At 48.9% G+C, this 21,990-nt stretch overlaps 4 protein-coding genes and 1 non-coding gene across 7 annotated transcripts; 1 reads left to right on the top strand and 4 right to left on the bottom strand.

The window, feature by feature from the left end:
• Nucleotides 1–247: 247 nt before the first annotated feature.
• Nucleotides 248–7,954, bottom strand: LOC6587905 (clathrin interactor 1). Of its 3 annotated transcripts, none has more exons than XM_026984433.1 (6): nt 7,634–7,686; nt 6,503–6,704; nt 6,058–6,439; nt 5,900–5,993; nt 5,055–5,836; nt 248–1,289 (listed from the first exon to the last, which is right to left on the bottom strand). In XM_026984433.1, exons 1-6 carry the CDS (start codon nt 7,684–7,686, stop codon nt 772–774), a joined length of 2,031 nt encoding a protein of 676 aa, XP_026840234.1. In that variant the 3' UTR covers nt 248–771. The 3 variants fall into 3 exon arrangements, with proteins under 3 accessions (XP_026840234.1, XP_026840232.1, XP_026840233.1); XM_026984431.1 differs by lacking the exon at nt 248–1,289 and adding an exon at nt 1,862–4,789 and having other exon boundaries at nt 7,634–7,954; XM_026984432.1 differs by lacking the exon at nt 248–1,289 and adding an exon at nt 1,862–4,786 and having other exon boundaries at nt 7,634–7,954.
• A 259-nt stretch (nt 7,955–8,213) lies between these two features.
• Nucleotides 8,214–10,615, top strand: LOC6587253 (FAST kinase domain-containing protein 4). The gene is made up of 7 exons (XM_002013529.2): nt 8,214–8,286; nt 8,460–8,679; nt 8,732–9,445; nt 9,512–9,761; nt 9,831–10,105; nt 10,162–10,231; nt 10,299–10,615. Exons 2-7 carry the CDS (start codon nt 8,502–8,504, stop codon nt 10,507–10,509), a joined length of 1,698 nt encoding a protein of 565 aa, XP_002013565.1. The 5' UTR covers nt 8,214–8,286; nt 8,460–8,501; the 3' UTR covers nt 10,510–10,615.
• A 6-nt stretch (nt 10,616–10,621) lies between these two features.
• On the bottom strand, nt 10,622–13,303 carry LOC6588559 (IQ and ubiquitin-like domain-containing protein). Its single transcript, XM_002013528.2, has 8 exons — nt 12,810–13,303; nt 12,490–12,745; nt 12,206–12,423; nt 11,635–12,145; nt 11,444–11,576; nt 11,273–11,385; nt 11,032–11,216; nt 10,622–10,969 (listed from the first exon to the last, which is right to left on the bottom strand). The coding sequence occupies exons 1-8, from the start codon at nt 13,247–13,249 to the stop codon at nt 10,705–10,707; spliced, it is 2,121 nt and encodes a 706-aa protein (XP_002013564.1). The 5' UTR covers nt 13,250–13,303; the 3' UTR covers nt 10,622–10,704.
• A 1,012-nt stretch (nt 13,304–14,315) lies between these two features.
• On the bottom strand, nt 14,316–16,754 carry LOC6588566. Its single transcript, XM_026995042.1, has 2 exons — nt 16,367–16,754; nt 14,316–14,993 (listed from the first exon to the last, which is right to left on the bottom strand). Exon 2 carries the CDS (start codon nt 14,990–14,992, stop codon nt 14,318–14,320), a length of 675 nt encoding a protein of 224 aa, XP_026850843.1. The 5' UTR covers nt 14,993; nt 16,367–16,754; the 3' UTR covers nt 14,316–14,317.
• A 4,839-nt stretch (nt 16,755–21,593) lies between these two features.
• Trnas-gcu lies at nt 21,594–21,675 on the bottom strand. Its single transcript has one exon. It is a non-coding gene; the product is annotated as a tRNA-Ser (tRNA).
• Between the last annotated feature and the right edge of the window lie 315 nt (nt 21,676–21,990).

Below are 21,990 nucleotides of genomic sequence, written 5' to 3'. Positions count from 1 at the left end.
CTTTGTTTTTGGATTCCTGGGACCAAGCCTCAGTCGGTCCCAGTCTCGAGTTGAACAGGACACGAAATGTATTTTGTTTGGGATTCTCTTTTGCACTGGCTTATGCATTTGGCTGGCGTTAAATCTCGAAGCAATGAAAGAAACAGGAGCCCTTTAGTACAACATGGAATAGTCGACGGAACAAGCACGTGGAATATATGCATTTAGTGGATTTTTGTTTTCAATTGTTTTATATTTCATAATTTGTTTTACATACAATTTTTATATACAGACACATCGTAACATTAACTATTGCTAAACATTGTTTGATTTCATTATTGATAGTATTTTTTTGTTTAACAATTTCAATGATGGATTGGATCGATCGGCCGTCCGTCCAAGAGTGTTGTGCTAACATATCCATTTGGTACAACCATTTATATTTCGTTTCCTTTCTGTATTACTTATTGCATTTCATGACAACATTCATTCAAAAAATCCGAGTGGACACATGGGACGGATGCAGAATTCATATGTGATCGTGATCGTAGGGTTAGTATCGTAAGGAAAGAAGTGGAGGGCAGAGCAAAGACTGGAACTGACATTTGTTTAACAATCAATCTAGAAACAAACACTGACGCTCCTTAAACTTTATACATCCAGGGATCGGGATAGATAGAAGACACAAGTGACTCCTGCAGCGTGGAAATGTGCGGAAAGTGCGTGGAAAGTGCGGAAGGAAGGTTCTGGGTGTATAGGGGGGAGAGGAGTAGTTAATTAAGCTAAACAATATCATTGAAACAAATCAAAGGCCGACGCGCTGCCATTGTTGTTAATATTATTATTATTATTGCTGTGATTCTGTGACGGCTGCTGCTGCTGCTGGAACGCCCCGAAGTTGGCAAATGCTGCTTGGTTCTGTGGAATGTTTGACTGTGGCTGCTGCGCCCCGAACATATTGGGACTGGTCAGGGGCGAGAGGCCAGTAAAACCGCCGCCCCCGGTCGTCTGGATATTCAACGGCACCTGGGTCTTGGCCGGACTCTGTGTCTTTAAAGCATTCATCGAGAGAGCGGGCGCATTGGATTTGCCCGTTTTGCTCATCAGCAGATTGTCCAGATCAATGTTGAGGTTCCCGGCCTTCAGATTGCCCGACCAGGTGGCACCCACATTGGCTGCCTGGGCGGCGGCACTGGCCGCTGTGGCAGCTGCCCCAGCTCCTCCGTTTGTGGTGTTATTATTGTTGGAGATGGACATGGGCTGCAGCAGATTATTGCCCGTGACGGCGGCAATGGGCGGCAACATATTGTCTGAAAAGAGCGGATGGAATATAGTCAAATGTTATAGTGTTTGCCTTATAGAATGGATATAGGTTTTACAAAAGAAGCTTGTGTGTATGTGTGGCTGTGACTGTGACTGTGGCGTCGAATAGACTTGTGTGCGACTACTGGGTGATGTGATCTACTACTGGAAGCATTGATGAGCACAGGCGCAGCAAAAACAAGTTGTCGCGTGCAAATTACATAAACAAAAGATACGAATACGATAGATAGTTCGTATCTTGGTTACAGGTAGAGTAGTACAGTTGCTGCTGCTGCTGTTGCTCTAGATTGATTGTTTTGTTCTGTTTTATCGTTTACCTAGTGCATCCGCGGCTGCGGCTGCGACACAATGCCCGGAATATTGAGAAATGCTTTTCGCAACCGATCGCAATTGAAGGAATGTAGTATGTTTTTTGGTAACGAACGAAATCATATCCGATTTGTGTGTATATGCATATATGCAGTGTGGGAGGAAAGAAAACAAATAAATAAAAGAACATACATAGTTGAAGTGAAATCAATCTGTTGATCTGTATATAGTACCTGCTTTAGTACAATGGCTTTAGTTTTTTGGCAAGCTTCGGAATACATAAAGACAGTTCCAAGAGTTACACATATGCTATTTATATCAGCTTAATACTACAAATTATGAAATGTTAAGGACACCATGTTTTTGGGAGGAATTCATATGTATTTCTTAAGAGCCTAAGATGCCTGCTCCATGGCCGCTGTATCGAAGAGCTTGTAGCATGTGCTCAGTATTTGCTGGGCCAGGTCGCGGCACTCCTCCGAGGTCTCGCCGCCCACCAAGGGCGAGCGGACGAAGTCCTCCAGCCAGCGCTGGAGCTCATTCAGCGATTCGGCAAAGTGCTGGGTCAGCACCTGGCCGGGGGTGGTGACCAGAGCGATACCAATCAGCTGCAGCGTGGCCGCTCGAACGCGGGCCTCGGCATTGAAGCGCACAAAGGCGCACAGATCGAAGATCTCGCGGGTCATCATCGGCAGCAGCGTACAGTTCTGCGAGCACATCACCAGCACGGACAGCGTGTGCAACAGATTGACCAGCAGCTGGGTATCAATGTTGTGCGCAATATCCTCGTACTTCACGTACAACATCTGTCGGGTGCGCTGGCCACGCACCAGGCTGAAGAAGAACGTTCCGGCCACGGGATGGTAAGGGTTCGTCCGCTCCGGCTGCTGTCCCACTAGGGTCTTGGGTTTGCTGAAATACCTCTTCGTCTTTGCCCGCAGGCGCTCGCGTATGATCCGCTGGGCGGCAGCCAGACGCGCCGCTGGACTGTCTTCCTCGTGTTGCAGTTGAAACTTGCGCGGCTGCTTGGCAGCCGGCGGTACAATGTCCAACGATACACTCTCATCTGTTTGGTGATTGTCGCCTGAAATTTCCTTGGCCGCTGCTGCCAATACCTGGAGGATCAGGATGCGCACATTGGCCGCATAGCAAGAGTTGTCTGTGTGAAACTGTCGGCACAAGTACTCCGCGCAGGGGCCGGGATGGGCGACACAGATGGCCACGCAACAGTTGAACTGCGTGCGCTCAAAGTCCTCGAAATAGAACTGCATTTCCAGGGTGATAAACAGTCGAATGAGGTCCAGGGCCAGTTTGGCATCGTGCCTGGCCAGCTGGCCGCGGATCAGCTGTTCGGCTGTGCCCAGAGCTCCTTCAAAGACTTGATAGTTCTCGCACTTGGAGCGAAGGAGCTGCAGCAGGTCCAGCAGGAACTTGGGTCGCTGCTCGATGGTGGCGGAGATGTCATTGGACATGTCGTACGGTTTCAGATCGTCATCGTCGTCCGAGTCCAATGGCGGCTCGTCATCCGAGTCCAACTGCATTTTGAGATTCTCTTTTATCCCCGACGGCTTGTCCTTCGGCTCTTTTGGGATCTGAACGGTTTGTTCTTCCTCTGGACTGCCCATGAATTGCCGTAGATGTGACTCCAATTGTTTGACATGCTCTGGACTGGGTCTTTCGTCCAACTCCGTCTTGCGGGGGCACTCGAACAGAGACAACTCATCGAACTCCTCGAAAATGTGCCATTGGGGCGTCTCCCGCATGAAATCGTAGTTGAAGCGCAGGCGATCCTCGTTCTTGCAGTCGGGCTGCTCCATAAAGTTGAACAGCAGCTCCACTGTCTTCATTCCCACGTGCCGCTGCAGGGCATCCGGCGACTCCAGATGATGGCTCAGGCCGTCGTGCAGCTGCCGCTTGCTGTCCAGACCCACATCCAATCCCTTGCACAGAAACTTCCCGGAGAGGACTAGCAGCTTGGATATGGCCAAGTGCTCCTGGCCGCTCAGCTTCTGCAGGGAGATGCGCTTCGACCAGATCCCAAGCAGCTGATTGAAGAGCACCTGCAGCTGGGCGGGAGCCACGACATGCAGGTAGGACACCAGTGGGAAGAGCTGTTTGTTTTCGCTGGGCGTCCGCTGGAGGGGCAGCTTCTGCAGCAGGCAGTGCCTCCAGTGGGGGGAAACATCCAGGGCAGCCGGTCCGAGCAGCACATACAGATTGAGTTGGGCCGAAAGGGCAGACTGAGCCACCTTTAGGCAGGCTGCAGGCTCCAGTTCAAGCAGAATGGACTCTACCACTCTTCGTCCGCTGGGGGCCACTGCATAGTCCTTCAGCACACGCAGGAGTTCCTCCAAGGTGGCGGCATCATGGAAATGGTTGACCAGCTGCGAGAGCAGCCACGAGTACGGCGACAAGTCAAAGTATTCCGAGCTGTCCTCGCATTGTAGCACAAAGTGCAGGGACCTCAGCCACTGGCGTAGCAGGAGATGTCCATATCGCGCGGGAGCATACATCGCCGGCAGCTGGCGGCCCAAGCGGTTGGCCACCTCAGACGGCAGTCCAATGATCAGCTGAATGAACTGCCTGACCTGGGCATCGTGCTCCTCCACCAGTCTCTCAGGCATCACCTTAATAGTGCGAGCGAAGCGCTGCATCAGCACAGCCCTCTGGCGCGAGATGTGCAGCAAACTAATGGACAGTAAAGCCTCATCCTGCAGCAGGGCTCCAAACAGAGAGCTGATTGTGCCCGGCAGTCTATCCAGCTGCCTGTGCAGCGTCTCAAAGGCCACCTGTGTATACGGAAAGCTGTGGTCCATCCGCAGCAGATTGAGGACATCCAAATCTCGCGTGGGCTCTGGCCAGTCCGGGCTGAACAATCCAACCAGCTGGCTCAGCAGAGCCGAGTAATCGCCATTGGCCACCAGCGCAGTCCAATCGAATGCCTGACGATCGAGTCCCACCAGCTGCTCGGGCGTGGCATATCCTGGGAGGGCATTCAAGGTGTGTAGTTTCTGCAGAGTGGCAGCCACCAGGGCGGCATCTGAAGTGCTCTCAACCTGCCCCAGATCATGCAGATCTTTTACAGCCCTAGTGAGGGCCTGATGCACCCACTCCGGCGGTGGGGGAAGCGGCAGCGACTGCTGGTTAGTGGCTACCAACTGCATTTCAACAGCTGCTGCTGCGAGAGAGAATGAGAGAAGAGAACGAGTGCATCCGATTGGAATATGTTGCCGTTTATGTGGAGGAGAGTGTAGTGTGTGTTTGTGTGTGTGGGGGGGAGCCCGAGCTAGAGATATGGGCTCTAGTCAAGCTCCAAGGGGCGCGCCGACATGCAACGTTTCCTAAATACTCTCGTACATACTCGAATCGCAGATCCTAAGCCTAAGCCTAACTCTAGTCTAGGTCTAACTCATAATCTTAATCCAAACTACTTTAAAACTCACCCATTGGCATGCTTTGGTGTATCGACAGATCCCCCAGTCCAGCCAGAAGATCTGTGGCCGTCCCCCCTGTTGCTGTCGCTGCTGCTGGTGGCGAAGCCGCATTGAACAAGTCAAAGGAGTCGTTCGCTGGCGTCGCTGTCTTCAACAGATTGCCATCGAGCGCTGAGGTCGATGTCGTTGAGCCTTGGAATGCGGCAAAGTCGGCAAATTCATCATTGCTGGCCGCTGGGAGTATGCCCGTCGACGGCGGCTCGCTGACGGGAGCCGATGAGCTTCCCCCAAACGCAGACGCAAAATCACCAAACTCCTGCTGCCCGGCTTCCGGAGCACGCGGATTGAAGTCGTCATCGTCGTCCACAATGACGGCAGCGCTGTTCAGAGTCTTCTCTGGCGTTGTGGCACAGGTCTTGAACAGATCATCCAGCAGATCGTTATTGCTTTGTGTATTGTTGTTCTGGATATTGCTGCGGCTGCTACTGGGTGAGCCGCCGCCCATAAGATCTAGGCTGGTGGGTGTGTCGCGGTGCGTGGGCGAGTGAATGCCAGCGGCGCTGCTCGGCGGCTGCTTGCCAAAGGTGGCTGCCGCACCCAGATCGATCTTCTTCTGCGATGGCGCCGGCTTCGCCACACCAGATGATGCAGATGCCGAACCCGGCTGCTTGGACACTGGCGAGCTGACGACGGTCTTGGCTGTACGGATGTTCATGTTGATGTTGGGCGCTTTGCTAGTCTCGGTGGCCACTTCGGCGGGACTTGCCCGATCATTGTAGCGATAGTTGCGCCTTAAAAAGAGAACCATGGTTAGCTGCCATCTAATTGTTTGTGAATATTGATTGAACACCTACCTGGGACTCGGGGAGTCGCTGTCAGAGCCCTCGCGCTCTCCATCATAATGAGTATCTTCATCTTCGTACCGATCACCGGCAGACTTGTCGGAGTCTGTAATGGGGGCAAAGGGAGCATCAATATCTGTTCCATTACCCATCGATTGTGATATACTTACACCAATTGTCGCCACGATTTGTGCGCCAGTCTCCATCGTTGTAGCCCCCACTTCCGCCGCCGCCACCGCCGCCACCACCACCGCCTCCACTATAGCCGCTATATCCACTGGAGCCACGCATGCCCATGGCATCGCTGCTCATGCCGATGTACTTGTCCTTGTTCTTTTTCGCCTTTTTGCGCTCCTCGCGCAAGCGATCATCATCCTGAATGAAGTCTATAAGCTCTCGTACCTTATGCCTAACATTAATACCCTGATCTTTGCCGCCCTCGTCGGTGAAAGTGTAGTTCTCCAACGAGCGCAGATCGTAGATGTGCTCCCGCGATGAAGTCACCACGCGCTCCGACCCATTGCGCACCAAATAGTTAAGCAGGAGAAGACTCTGTAATTAGGGATTTCGCATTATAATTAGCTTAATCCAATTGGAGCATACAAACGGAGTTACCTTGTAGGTTCGTCGCCAGTTTGTCTTATTGTCCTGCAGCATGCGCTTCCACAGCATAGACATGACTTCCGGGAACGTCTCGTAGGAGAAGGTGGCGTAGGCCAGCTCCTGCATGAGCGGCCCCGTGGGTCCCCAGGGATCGTCGTTGGTGGCCTCCCGCACCTTTCCCTCCGTCTCGGTGTAGTTCATCACGACATTGGTGCTGCGGAGGGCAAGCAGAGGGGCTGGTCATTGCAAAACTTAAGATATACGATGTGCCAGCGGGGGCTTCAAGCTGTTACGATAAGCTGAAGCAAACATGGCTTCGGTATGACATTCGAAACGTGATGGGAGCGCGAGCAAGTGTTAATTGTCGCAACTGGGCCAGAGGCCCTTATCAATTTCTAGATAACCCACAGTGTACCAGCACCGGACAGTGTTAGCAGGAAAAGTAGTAGCCCTCACAGTGCCGTGCCTGCAACTTTGTTTTTAATTATGTGGAACGGAAGGCAGGGGCAGGGGAAACGATCGCCACATTTGGGGGACGGAACACACACTCGTGCCACCCACAGGTGTGTGGGAAACACGCACGGGGCAGCAGCAAAAAGTAGCCAACAGAAAGTAATTAATACGTTGATGGCAAAACAGAAATTTCACTGGAAAGTCATCGAAGAGGCAGACTGGAACTGGAAGTGTTAACACAGGTGGAAATACATTTCTGTTATATTTGGGCAGCGGAAGGCAAGCAAAATGTTTTCTTGATAAAGCATCACACACACACACACTGCTGCTGGCCTGTGTATGGGAATGGCTTTGTGTTTATGTGGCTCCGAGTTGAGCTCATTTTGGAATTACGAACAACCTTGAAAGCAGCAACAGAAACGGCCACAATCCAACACCAAAAATGCATCTTGAATGACTATTCCCCATAAATTAGGAGAACGTCTAAGCCTATTTCCCTTTCGGGCACGAAAATCAAATATGAGCACCTGTCCGCTCAAGTGTAATGGGGATGTGGTGGGGGTGGGTAACAAAGTGTAGGGGCGTGGGAGTGTCTCCTCCATTTACTCAAAGAGAATGTTGTACACACCGTTTCATTATCTTGAGTGCATGTGTATGTACCATCATTATCACTATCTATACGCAACTTACACTTTGTCCGCCAATTCGCGCACTTTCCACATGCTTATAAATTTATCAACCATTTTGAAGCAATTTTATCCTCTGGAATTTTTCACAATCTCGTCAAACCGTACACTGGATTGGCTGCTGGCTGAAAAATTCAACTACAGCACGAACTCGAACTCGTTTTCGTTGTTGTTTTTGTGTGTGCGACTGCTAATGAGATGTGTTTTTGCATGGAAATTCGCACTGTAATTTACTGCTGGTCTAGGTGCTGATCTTGCGCACTCCGCGTGCAGTTCTGACAAACAAAAATGTAAAATTTAAACCAAAATTAAATAAAATCACAGCAGCAAAATTTTTGGTGAGCTGTCTTTCAGGGCTGCAAAAGCATCGATGGAACTATCGATAGGATCGATGGTTGTTTTCGACCATCGATATGCCGTTTGAGAGAATTAAATTTTAATTTGTGCGGAGGATCATATTTTTGGGCATCGAAGGATATAGACCCGCTCTAATAGTGGATCTTATTGAGCCCATTGAGCTTATTTAACTGCACACCACCCTTGTAGTTTCGATGAGGATTTCGATGGAATGGATCATCGATGGTCTTGCAGCCCTGGTGGCAGCACTTCTTCAATCAGCTGCCGCTGCCGTCATCTGGGATTCTCGACGTCTTATAGGAAAGTTTTCAATAAATATCCGGAATATTAAATGAAACACGGCTGATTTTGCTGAGAATATTCATAATTGTACAGTGTAGCGCCTGCTTTTGGCTTGGCACTGCACTGCCAGCCTGGTTTTGATTGAAAAAAATGTAAACAAAAAGGTTATGTAAACTTCTCTGGTTTTGCAGCGTGAAGAGTGAGATTCGTCGCCGCTGGGAGCATAACTGAAAATGTTGGGACTACAACGCTTTGCCGGCAGTATTGTCACCCAGATATACCGCCGTGCCGCATACAGCAGCAATGTTCGGTCGGCAAGTGGTCCACTGGCTACGGCGGCCACTGGTCAGGGAACCGAGGTGAGCGAGACGGAAGCTCGCACGCCGGCAACGGATAATAAGAAACCAAAAGGTACGTCGTCCGTCCAATCGGATTGATCTGACCAAAAGCGCTTTAATTGCAGGTCAATTGGTTGCTGCAGCATTCGAGTCGCTGCGGAACGAGAGCCCAACGGATGACAAGAAGACTCCCGCCTCCAGCAGCATAGATGACCGGATTATCAATGCGAAATCGGTCAATGGACTGCTGGCCATAACGGAAAACAACAACGCCTTCTCGCGCAAGCATGCTCTGAGGATCGTCTCGATACTGGCCGAGTGGAGCACCGTGGACCGCGTCAAGATATCTGAATTTGAGAATGACACCAGATTCTTGCGCATCTGTCGCATGCTGGGCCGCACTGTGCCCAAGAATAGCGGCGGAAATAATAAAAACAGCGGCGATGTCAACGGAAACACCAAACGGATTTCCGGCTTCCGCACGGACGATCTGAACACGGTGCTCGGCGTGGCTGGAGACGATGAGGCCGCCAAGCTAATAGCTAGCATCAGCCTTCCCCAAATGGTTAAGGTGATGAGTACTCTGGCCCAACGGAAGCGACGTAGCACTCCCCTGCTACGGTCTCTGGCCTTCAACATCAGCAGCGCCTCGGAGACCCTGGACCTGAAACAGTCGGCGGATGTTCTGTATGCAATGTCCACGCTCAACTTCCAGGACTCCGTGCTGGGCGCCAAGGTCTGTGCTGATGTGCAAGCAGCTCTGCCAAAGAACTTGGAGAAGTCCGCGGTAGTGGGATCCATACTCACCAGCTTAGGCATTTTGCGCTATCGAGATTTGGGTTAGTCCATGATCCTTATATTTTAAAATTGTTGTGTATTGTATACTAACGAGTCCTATCTGTTAGATATCTTGGAATCGTTGACGCAGTGGCTCGTGAAGAACAGTGAAATCTGCCGCCCTCAAGATCTCAGCGCGTATTTCCTCACATCGGCTTTGCTGAACTTTAAGAGTGCCCAGCTCGATGATGTAAGCAATAAACTTGCGAAATCCATTGTGCGGGAGGACTTCACCAAGCAATCCGAATGGTTAAGCTATGTCTGGTCCTTGGCCATGCTCGGGCTTGTGGAACAAAAGCATCTTGATTCGGTTTTAAGGTGCGTTTCATATCGGTGATTATTTGGAAAAATGTATCACTTAATCCTCCGATTGGTTATTTTTCTTAGTCCTGGATTCCTGGAGCTATTAGAAAAGGACAAGTCCGGCCTGACACCCGTCTCCAAGATGAGGCTATTGAATCTTAATAGTTATGCGCAGCTACTGGCTACAGATTACAAGGGTGTTTTGCTGCCAGCTGATAGTCCTGCTTACCAAGTACCTATGGCCCACACGAAGACGAAACAAATTCTGGTAAATGGCATGCTTGATGCTCTCAAGAGCCTTCTGCCGGCCACTAACCATGTACAGACGTCGGTGGACAGCAAGATGGGTTTTCTTATAGGTAAAAGAATTGCTCTCTTCTAAACCAAAACTCTCTTTTAATCGAGCCTCTTTCAGATGCGCTTTGCCACTTTGATGCCAATAGAAATCCCCTGCCGTTGGACAAGGAGAATCCAAATGCAATTAAGTGAGATACACTAGATTTACAGGGGATCTTACTGGCATTTAATGAATCGTATGAAATCGTCTTCTAGGGTGGCGCTAATGGTGATTGACTTCCATGACATTTGCCATGGCACGCATCGCAGTGCCAGCGGAGTTACGAACCTGACATTCGATCTGCTGGAGAAGAGTGGCTACCAGGTCATACCAGTGCCGTACAATGAGTTCAGCACCAGCGACAAGCTACTGAAGCGCGTTCAGTACTTGGATGCAAAGTTCAAGGCGATTGTTAGTAGCAAATAATTTCAATTGTAGTTTATTTAACTTCCCTTTTAATGTTTAATCAAAATTGAAATTGTTTAAATTTTGTAAATGTAAAATTAGGTGCTGAATTAAAGGCTAAACAACATCTGGCTTAGAATGTTCACTAAACCTTTAATTTAAGCGATGGAATATCTATATATTAAGTACATGTGAATAAGAAACGTTACGCTGCCTTTAGACTGCATCCAAATTGCTGGTGCGCTGCTGGTTCATGCCCACCTTCCACCACTGTCCCGTCTCCTGGAACTCGATGGCCACGGCTGCCAGCGTTTGGAACAGACTTCGGGCCAACATGTGACGATTGCCGATATGCAAAATGAACTTCGGATCGTACACCTTCTCGATGTCATCGATCTTGTAGTGATCCCGGGTCTCCCGCTCTGTCAGACACACACAATTCCATGGGGCCCAGTCGTCACTCTTGATCCAACGCGGCAATCTAAAGCGGGAGTAAAGCTCGAAGTTAGATCTATTGGCTTATCCCTTGGGCACGCGACTCACCTCAACTCGTTGAGATTCTCGGTCTTACTGAGTGCCGAGTGACCATGCCAGATCTTGTCAATGATATGACGCACATCGTCCGACTGCATCACAAAGGCAAAGGATGTGGTACACTTGCGTTTGCGCTCATCGCGTTGCACGCATCTCAGTATTGATTGGTACACCGTGTTCTCTGTGGCCGTTAGCTGGAGGTAGATCCCATTAATCACCTGAGAAAACTGAGCATTAGGGTATAGCCCACCTTAAGGTAGTAGCAGCTCTTGCAGGTATCCACATGGCTCTGGCGCGTGCGTATGGCAAAGTCCTTGTATGCCTTGACCTTCTTGCACACGATGCACATGCGCGAGGGAGGCCCTGCGAAAGGAGTTTACTCCTTAGTGGTGATCGATTCGATGGACCCTTTGCTACTCACGTTTGTTCTGTTCGCTCTTCTGAAACTTGATCAGCTCGTAGAAGAGAATGTTCTGGCGCTTGCGCAGAATTTCGACATCACTTGACGTTGCATAGAGCAGCAAATTCTTCTCGCGATCAAACAGATCAAACAGCTAAAGAAGGGTGCCACCATGTTATCGTGTAAAATGATTCGATTGATCACAGCCAAACCTCAGGGAAGTTGGGAAAGCAAGTCTCCTCCATGAGTATCTCCATAACACGACGTACGAGGGTCAGGCGTACATCTCTTGAAAGTGGCACTCGCAGATCCTTGTAGACTTCGGTGAGGAAGCGAACGCGCTGCGTGCTCAGCAAATCCATATGGATCTTACAGTCCTTGTACCCAATCCATTCGATGGGTTTGCCCATCTTCTTGAGCAGCTGGTCCTTGCGGAAATCCTTCATGGACTTGCAGACCAGACGGCGCTGCCGCTCCACGCCATTCAGCAGTTGGATCTCCTTGTCCAAAAGAATGTTGACCTCGGAGATGCGGGCAGGTCCGTCGTAGTGGGCAGCAATCCGCTTTAGTTCGGCCCGCTTCCAGCGACCGATTTCGGCATACAGCAGATCGAAGTCGTCCTTGGAGCGGGGGAACTGCTTGATCGCCTTCTGGCGATCGACACGCTCCTCCACGCACTTTTCGTATTGCTCCTCCTCTTCCTCGCGGTTGCGCACCAAGCGACTGGACAGGAATCGGATCAGATGTGGACTCATTTGGGTCATCTCTTCGGCGAGTACTCACCGATACTCCTTGGCGCGAATGCGGATGTACTTCCACAGGATCCAGCGACGCCAGTTGCGCTGTATGAGCTGAATCTTCTCCAGCTTCCGCTCTGCGCGTTCCTTCTGGGCGAAGGTCTGGTATTTGCCAGGAACAATGGTGAAATCGTGGGCCGCCGACACGTAAAGGACATTGATGCCATCGAGATGGCATTGCACCGACTGCTCATGGGCTGTGTTCTAGAGGGGATTCGCAGGGACAAATATTAACCGCGGAGCAGATCATTTGAAATTCATTCCACCCACCAGAATCTTTTCCTTGTGCTCCCAGGTCTGGGTATCCCTGGAGTAATAGCGCCTGGCCTTCCACTTGTCAAAGTAGGGCCCGGTCTGGGAGAAGGCATCTAAGTACTCTTTGCCGGTGGCCCTGTCCCTGTAGCCACACAGAAAGGGCTTGATGATGGCAGCATTCACAATCTCCACCACCACGTTTTTGGGCTGCCCATCCTCCGTGTCCTCGCCAGGAATATGGACAGTTATAAAGTCCGCCAGGCGGTGCTTGCTGTTGGAGATCGAGATCTCCAGTTTGAAGATTCGTAGGAGACTTTCCTCTATGGTATACTCACTCGTAGTAGACATCCAGATCCAGCTTGGGCGCTGGCTCTGTCCCAATATCCTTGGGCACGAGCAGCTCCAGCTGAAACTCGTGTATCCCGAACTCATCGAACTTGGTGGAATTGATGGGCAGGGAGTCGCACAGAGGGCGATTCTCCTGCCTGAGCACCAGGAGCTTCGGCTCCACCTCGAACTTGCGCGATATGTCCTGCTTAACCTCGGCCAGCGTCATGCAGTTGGGATAGACCTGGGCCACGATATCCATCTCCGAGATGCGAAACTTCACCGTGACATTCTCCAGCTCCACACAGCCCTCCTCCGTGTGCTCCGACTCGGTGCTGTTCGAGTCGAAGGCTGGGGCACAGCCAGCCGGCTGCTTGGGCCGCTCCGAGGGATCCACATTCAGCTGCACATTGCGCACAAATGCCGGAGGATACTCCGGGGCACTCATCTTTCTGCTCTAAAAAATATATAGTTTCACTTATTTCTGTGAATGTTCTGGGTGGGTAAACTAATCGGAAAACTGCCTGCTGGGATCTGATTCGATGGAGACCTCAGACTGGGGGACTTGACTGGGTCACAAAGGGCTCCCCCCGGCAACGAATTTGTTCAATAACTTGAATGCCGCTGCTAGGCGCCCTGTTGTGGCAACGCGCCGCTCCGTGGGCCAGGCCCAACATTCTGGCCATAGTTCAGTGTTCCCTTCGGTTCAGTGCTTAGTTTTCTCACGCATACGCGTCAGATTTTCACGAGTGAAAGCTTCCAATCATCTAATGAGTCGGAGCTACCCGAATCCAACGGTCACTCAGAAATTTGCATACCAAATTCTTTTCTAATTGCCGCAATTTCTTCACAAATTTTTGAGTTTTCAAATCTGCAAAGTGTTTGTTTACCCTTGGAGAGTGGGTACTAACATACGAGTACCGGTACTCTCAAAAATAGGTAGTTTTTCAGATTTATAGAGCTCTAAGAATTCATTACAGGCAAGGTTGTGGTTGTTTTATACTTAATCCAACAAAATTTGACTAACTTTTGAAAACAATACCATCAGTAGTACGAAGTTTTTAAAGATTTTCTGCAATTTTATTCGAAGCCTTACTTTTGTGGTTATTTATTTGTTGCATAACATTGACTGAACATTCGGAATTTAAAGAGACAACGGTGACAGTAATTACTTTTACTAAATGGATTGGAAAGACTGCCAGGCCACACGTGAAGACGATTTGATGATGATGTCGATGCTACTGGCGCCGAGATGCTGATGCGGAAGCCGGGCTAATAATGATGGTTGGCTATTATATCATGATCTATACAGATATCATCAAAATTAATGGAGGCCCCGCTTAGCCAGAGCTTTCTTTCTCCCCATTCGTTCGATTGTGACCCAAATTCGGCAATATTTCCAGTGCTTATGGGAAATATGATCCACTTAAAAGGTTTTGCCAAAGCTGCTTAAGATATTCGGTTACCTCAAATGAATAAAGCCCAACATTTTGTAATTTTTTGCTAACTAAATTTATTAATAAATAATGTTTTTATTGTAGTAGAACTTAGACTTAAGATTGAGGGCAGTCAGGGCGGACTTGGCATCGGCGTGGGCCACCTGCAGCCGATGGGGACGTCCATTGAAGTAGTAATCCTTGTGATGCTGCACCCGCAATAGTTTGCTGGGATAGAGGTAGCCCAGATTATTGGGATTCATGGAGGGTTTGCCGGGCTTTGGCTCTGGCTTCGGCGCTAATGGACGCACTGTGGTGCTCTGCTGCGGCGCCTCCGTCTGTGTTAGCGGCGTCTCCTTCTCCAGAATGATGGGATTGATTTTCATGGGCTGATAGTCCAGACCGATGCCGGGTATATGACGGAAGGGCAGTGGGGGTACGGGTATATAATAGATTTTCGAATCCTTTTTCGTTTTTTTCGTCTTACTGCCGTTCTTGTTGTACTTCCGCAGGTTCAGTGGCTTCGAGGTGACCAGATAATCCATATACACGTTATCCAGCGAGGGTGACTGCACGACAATTCGGTTGCCCAGCGGGGCGCCGGCGGCGGCGGCGGCGGCTCCACCCTCCAGGCCACTCGACATCGACAACTGCGGCAGCAGCGACGGGGCTCTCATGTGGTAGGAGTAGGGAAAGGCCTGGCCAAGACTGGCCAGCGCCAACAGTGCCGCCAAGTGTATCAACAGGGGCGACATGCTGCAAAGATAAGCCAGAGAGTGTCAAGGTAAAAGACAATGGAAAGTGTTCGACCCACACGCGCGAAGTGCTCCCTAATTGTTCCAGCATTTGATGGATGGGATGGATATGGATGGAGTCCGAAATCAAAAGCAAAATCAAACTCAAAACCAAAAACCAAAAGCCAACACCCGAATTCGAATAATAATCAAAGAGCGATTTCTGCAAGTCACATGCCAACGCCGAATAATTTAATAATAAATAAATTGTCTGGGCGCATCAAAGCGCAAAATCTTTCGCCTTTACATTGTAAAGTTTCTCACGTTCCCCACAGATACGCGCACACATACGGGGGCTACTACTACTACTGCTCTCAGGTGGGTAATTTTCGTTTCGATTTGATTTAAATGAAAGCATTTAATGCACGCTAATCAAAGCCTCTAAGAGCGACGCCAGCAGCGACGGCCACTGCGACGCCGACTGAGCAATTACGCTAATGAGCGCGTCGAGCGCCATCTGGCGGAGCAGATTTCAACGCTTCAGTGATTAATGATGAGCCTTTAAAAAGATAGAAAAAATAGATTGATCAACCCGAGAGATAAAAAAAAAAAATCCAAAATTGAGCAGACAACAAGCTGTCGGCGGTGGCCGATCGAAGTCCGAGAACAAGCGGCGGGAAAACACGATTTTCGGGGCGTAAACGTTTAGGCGCGCCCCCTTCCCGATCTACAAAGCGATATGCAAATATTTTCTAGATTCGCCCCTCCTCGACTCAGACCTTTGTCTAAATCTGTCTATGGCCTGAAGCGTTTTTCGCCAACCTGATAAATTGCAGAAAGTCTAGGAATCTGGGATTATGAGGCCCCGCATGATATATGATCGGTGGAGCGATAACAGAACAAAGACCACATAGGACCACACACACACACACACAGAGATATTAGTGGAAAAATGTTATTACAATTAAATTACTTCGGGGAGATCTCTGATCCCTAATGGCCTGTGGTTCACACGAGCTGTTGATCGCTTCTGTCTGGCGAAAAATCTTGATTTGTCCACTCACAGACTCCAATTATCGAAATCTTTATGTGGTTTTTGCCTATATCAACACTTGTGAACAATCTTTGCAAGGCCATATTCATTTTGTGCCTATGCCATTATGTGGTCTCATCATGATTAATCATGTCACCTGGCTCCTTCTCCCTCTCTCTTCGGGGAGTGAAAGACGAAAGACTTTGGCAACGAACTCGAGATGTCGATGCGGACGTCCAGCAATTAAAAGCGTATTAATTTAATGGACTGCTGCCAGCTGTCAAATGCAAATGAATAAACCCTCCACTCCATCCATCCCATCCTCTTTGGGCATACGAGATTTTTTGCATCTGAAAACTCACTTTAAATGGCTCTGACTGCAGCTGCCGGTTGTACTTGCTGAGTAGTTTCTTATGCAGTTGATTACGTATTTTCTTTATTTATATTGACTGTAAGGCGGCGATTAATTTATTGGCCAAGTGTCCTTCCTTCTACGAGAGATGATTGTTTGTCTGGTTTGGCTTCTTTTCTGCCATAAATTATGGAATTTTTTGTATGCGCACGTTCTGTCACGTTTTTCTATATTTATTTAATTGTTAATATCACTTGAAGCAATTAATTTATAGTTTTTCCCGTGTTTAGTCTCGACTTAAATTTGAATTTAAATTCAATTTTGAACCGCTTCCTCGCACTGCTTTGCCGACACTGTCGATCAGTTTGGTTTCGTGTTGCGCGCGCAGCTTTTTGAACGTTGTGAACGCCTCGAAGTGCGGCAAATAAATGAGTCTGCGGACTGTTTGTAATTTGTTTTTTTTTTCTTCTTAAATCAAAAATCAGTCGGCCGACGTCGTTGCCGCTGCTGCTTCTGTCGCCGCCGTCGTCGTCGTTGTGGGGCGACGTCATAAGCAGCGACAGCAACTGGAAGTGTGAGCCGGGCCGGGCTCAACTTTTATTGTTGTGTGTGAGGTCCAAACCGATGGCGATACCAATGCCGCTGTCCGTGTCTAACACTAACTAGTTGGCTACCAGACAGACCCTGGCAAATGATCGTTAGTGGATGGGAGGACTGATCTTCAGGAGATGGGGGGGGGGGGGGGGGGGGGGGGGGGGCATAGTGTTCGGTGGATAAGCGGGACCGAGATCTTCGATGGCTGATCTGCCCCATGTTCTTCTGGGGAAGAGACGTTCCAAGATCTTTAGTCGAAGAGCGGCCCATAAATTAGCCAGTTTATTGTTTGTCCACTTACTGTTACAGTTTGCGATTGCACTTTGTGGGTTTTCAGACGTTTCTGTCTCCTTGCTATTTGCTTGACAAATTTAACAGGGGAGAAAATTGATTCATCACTTCCCTCGCTCTGCGACGGCATTTGCATATCACGACAGGAAAGTGTCAGAGCTGTACACAGCAGGAAACCCAATACCACTTGACCAGTCCAGTCAGTCAGCTTTTGATTGAATTACACCTCGAGCAACAGTGCTACGAGTGGAGTAACTTCTTCTGCTGAGGGTCTGGGGTCTGGGTTCTCTGCTCTGGATTCCATCTTCTTTTTCTTTCCAATATTGTGAACAAATTAGTTACAAATGAACCTACGACAACAAAGGCCGTTGAAGGTAACACGAAGCCTCGGTTGAGGCTTCATTTCTTTTCGCAGTTTGCTCTCTCAACCTACCCGTATTCCTCGCATAACAAGCACAAGGCTATGTTGTCTTCTGGGTGGTTTTAGCTCCCTTTCTCCTGGTCAAAGTAAGAGATACATATCTGTGGTGTCTGCTCTAAGATATGGGGCTCATATTGGAGGATTAAAAATGATTACCATGGCTGTATCTTCCCTCTGAATGATCGCTGTTCCTACCACATACCGGGTAATGGCATGGTCGACTATGTCATTCCTACAGTTGGTCTTGCCCATTGACAGGCCAGCGCAAGCCACGTCCACCAGGTGCCGTCTCCTCCTCCGTCTCTGTGGGCTCCGTGCGTGTGGCGCTTCGGGGGTAAAGTCTTTGCATCCATCATAATTTAATTGGCCAAAGGCCGAGAGACTGAAATCTCTGGCATTTTCTAAACACTTTTGCGTGATGTGTTGACGCTGATTGAGAAGTGTTGGCTAAATGGGAAAGGGTGTTCTTTGCGAGAGAAATTCCTTTTCGACCGACCCATTCTGTCTGACCCATTGAGTCAGTTGTCCAAGCCGTAAATCAGTCAAATTTGTCATAATTTATAGCGAAATTCAAGCAAAATTAGTGTTAATTATATCACTTCCCCTTTTTGAACAGGGTTTTATGTGCCTTTTCGGCTAATTAAAACAAGTAAAAGCAACTTCCACTTCCAAAGAGAGCTTATATAAAATCATTTCCCCTCGAAAACAGCCAACTTTCCCATGTCCGGGGCATCTTTCACCCAGCTACGGACCACAGAAACCATCTAATTTCAGAGCAGAGACAAGACACTACAAATACAAAGAAAACAAAACAAAATGACATAACCGCAAATAGTACTCGACTTGTCCAAATAAAACAAATTGTGCGTTTAAGTACGTTCTCCATGCCCTCCACTGCTGATGGATCCAAACACTTTTAAATATTAATTAGCCTTGGCAGCTCCCTCCGCTCCAACCCTCTTCTGGCAATTATTCTGCCCCAGCCCACTCTGAAGTGTGTGTTGAAGTGCGTAAGCTCTCGCATGTGCCAAATGGCGGCTACCGATGGCCACAGATATCTGCCAGATACACGTTCTCACAGAAATGGGAGTGAGACAACTAACTGCACGCATCTGCTGGAGGAACATAGCCCCATCTCCAGCCGCATCTCCAGCCGCATCTCCAGCCGCATCTCCAGCCGCATCTCCAGCCGCATCTCCAGCCCCATCTCCAGCCGCATCTCCAGCCGCATCTCCAGCCGCATCTCCAGCATAATTGTTAACGATTAGACAACACAAATCACGAACAAGCTGTAAACGCCAAGTATCTGCATCTGTGTATCATTTTTTCCGAGCCTTGTGTGAACCGAGCTTTGGAATTATTAAGACTAATATGTTTAATGCTGACGGAAGCAATATAGATAGATGGCCGAAGCACGGGGCCACCGCAAACGAGACAGCTGTCTCTGCCCTCCTCCTCCTCCTCCCCATAACCCCACCAAGCACAAGCACAAGCCCAACTCCAACTCCAACCTCAGGCAAAGTCATCAGCTAGACCCACGTCTGGGCAGAGTCTCCGTTCCAGTCCCCGACTCTTTGGCATGAATGACATGACAGACACACACTACACACAACACACAACACACTCGTTGCTGGTGGCGCTTGCGTGTTTGGCTACTGAATTTTTAAGCATTTTCGAGCGGGTTCGCCGTCTGTCGGAGGCTTCATTTACATGGCCAACGTTTTAATTAGCGGCTTAGAGGCTCCCCGATAGGGAGACAGGGCGCAGGAGATCTCCCAGATCCATTTAGATGAATGGCGGGAACACCCACAGTCGGATAAGTCAGATAAGCAGCCGGCAAATGCGGCATGCGACGACCAGCGACCGGCGACCGGCAACCGGTGACCGGCGACCGACTGGCTTAAGTCCCAACGATTATATATTGCCCAATTATAGCAAATCTTTTATTGCCGATAAATTCGCAGGTTCATTAAACTCGGCAGCCCCCCTTCTCGCTAACTGACTCAGTGGCTTCAGGTTGGGGCACTTTGCGCCTTTGTTTGGTCTTATTTTAGCATTTGCTTTTGTCATTTGTGGGGTGTTTGATCCAGCAGATCGGTCCCATGCCTCCTCTCGGCATCGAGGAATGCATTTGGAATGAAGCTGTGGTCGTCGCAGCTTTATGATGCAATGCCAACCATCTGGATCTGGATATGTCCGTGCACTGATGGCATTGCTGTGGCTGCAGCAATTGTGGCATTTCTGAGTAAGCCCCTGGATTGGGGTCAGGCTGCTGCCTGCACGTTTGCACTGACTTTCATCGAAAGTCAAATATTTGTAGATCGCTGAAAAGGAAAAGTGTAACGAAAGGAAAACACCGCTACTGCTGCCAGCAACCAGCAACAGCTCTCCAGCTACGATACCGAGTACCACTGATTGTTGTCAGCCACAAAATTCAATATTTGCTCATCCGTTCCCGAAAGCGTTTGGCGGATTCTTCGGTGGATTTTGTGAAAGTGCCAAGGGGGTAAAGGGGCAGCTCGAAATGGGCGTTTTGATGGCAGGCACTGGAGCTTGGCCTGCGATGAATGGGGGCGATTGGCTATGAACTGAAGCCGAAATCGGAGTCAAGACTGTTGGCTACCTATTGAGTCACAACGAAAGCCTCAAGTGGTTCGCAGAAAGAGTGTGTACGGGGGAATCCCCAGATTTGTACCAAGGTTCAGGATAAACATTTCGCTTTTCCAGCTGATTTTCCCTCCACCCGCCACCCCCAGCTTCGAGCTAACGATTCGCCGCGGTCTATATCTCAATTGGCCGATGATTTATCCCCGCTATAAACGAAAAAAAAAAAACGCACACACACACTCAAAAACTTTCCAAGTGCCTGACAATTAGAGCAAACGATAGTTGGACGGATAGATCGTTAATGATGGCATGGTGGCTTTATGGCCTTTTCCAGTGGCAGGAAGATTTCAGCACGTCTCCCGTCAAATGGTGGCACGAAAATTCTTTGGCCGTCATTTTCGCCTGTTCGGCTCGCGATTAATGATCGAGAAATAAGTTTTATTAATTGGAAACCAGTTGGCCAGTAAAAAGGAAAAGCTAACGAAACATCAACCAAACGGAAAACACAACAATATCCCCAGATCTCTGACTGTTCGGGTACTCTACTGGATCGCATACTTATTTAACAATAATTGTACTAAGTGCATTAATTAGCCGGCGAGCGGACGAGAAAGAAATCATTGGAAATGGATTTAATTGCTCCGCTGGCTTTTATTGTTTCGGCCCGCAACAGAAACGGGCAAAAGCCAACTATTATTTCAATTGGAATTTAATTTTTCGAATGGGCATTGTTTGTTTTTGCTGGCCTAAACGGCGCCCAGATTTTGCGAATTTTATTTCCATTATTTCTGATCCCATCTCGCGCGACCTTGAGAAGCACAAGGCAGAGGAGGCAGTGGCTCTTAATGGCTCTGAAGACACACATTGGGCGGGCGGTTGTCTGGGCGTACGTTCGCCGTCCCTTGCCACGCTCAGTGTCAATAAACTTAAGTTCTGGAGAATTCATCTGGTGGAAGCGAGACCTCACCCAGCATCCTATCCTCCACATGCCATCCCAGAGATCATCCAATGCCACGATCGGCCGGAGCGACACTTAAGCTGTTATCAATGTATCTATTTCCATTCCGTTTATACTGCTGACTGGCCATTATTGTCTCTCATCTGCTGTCGGGGCCGTAAAACTTTAATTTCAATTGAAATAAGATAACCATCTCGCCTTCCAGGGCGATCCCCACGCCACGTCGCAGTGTCGCTGTTTTAATGGTTCACATTGCTTCTGCCGGAACATGTTTTATTTTTACTCACCAGTAGCATATCTCACTGTTATTTAATTATAGTTTTAGAAAATAAAAAGGAAAGAAAAAGATGGCATCAAAAAGTTTCCCGACGAGGATGGGATTCGAACCCACGCGTGCAGAGCACATTGGATTAGCAGTCCAACGCCTTAACCTCTCGGCCACCTCGTCATATGCGGCCTTGGCAGACAGATGCTGGTTTGGTGCACCGCTTTGCCACCAAAGCAACCACTCCGCCTCCAACATAGTTCTTATCTGCATTACGAATAGGAATGATAACAACACAAACTCAAATTCTAAGCTACCACAAGACTTCTATGATTTGAATAATACCTAATTGATATTGCACACACATTTAATTATATATTTAGCCATGAAATAACTCATAATTTACAGAACTGTTTGCCACATCCGCAAGATTCTAATGTCTGCACGCACTGCTTGCTATCGATAATAATGTGCATGTCCACTGCTCACTCGACAAGC

The sequence above is a fragment of the Drosophila persimilis genome, unplaced genomic scaffold (assembly GCF_003286085.1).
Source record: "Drosophila persimilis strain 14011-0111.01,24,50 unplaced genomic scaffold, DperRS2 tig00000000-arrow-pilon, whole genome shotgun sequence".
Taxonomy (NCBI): Eukaryota; Metazoa; Arthropoda; class Insecta; order Diptera; family Drosophilidae; genus Drosophila; species Drosophila persimilis.
Note: the sequence above shows the minus strand (reverse complement) of the source record. Positions and strands in the feature narration are given on the sequence as shown.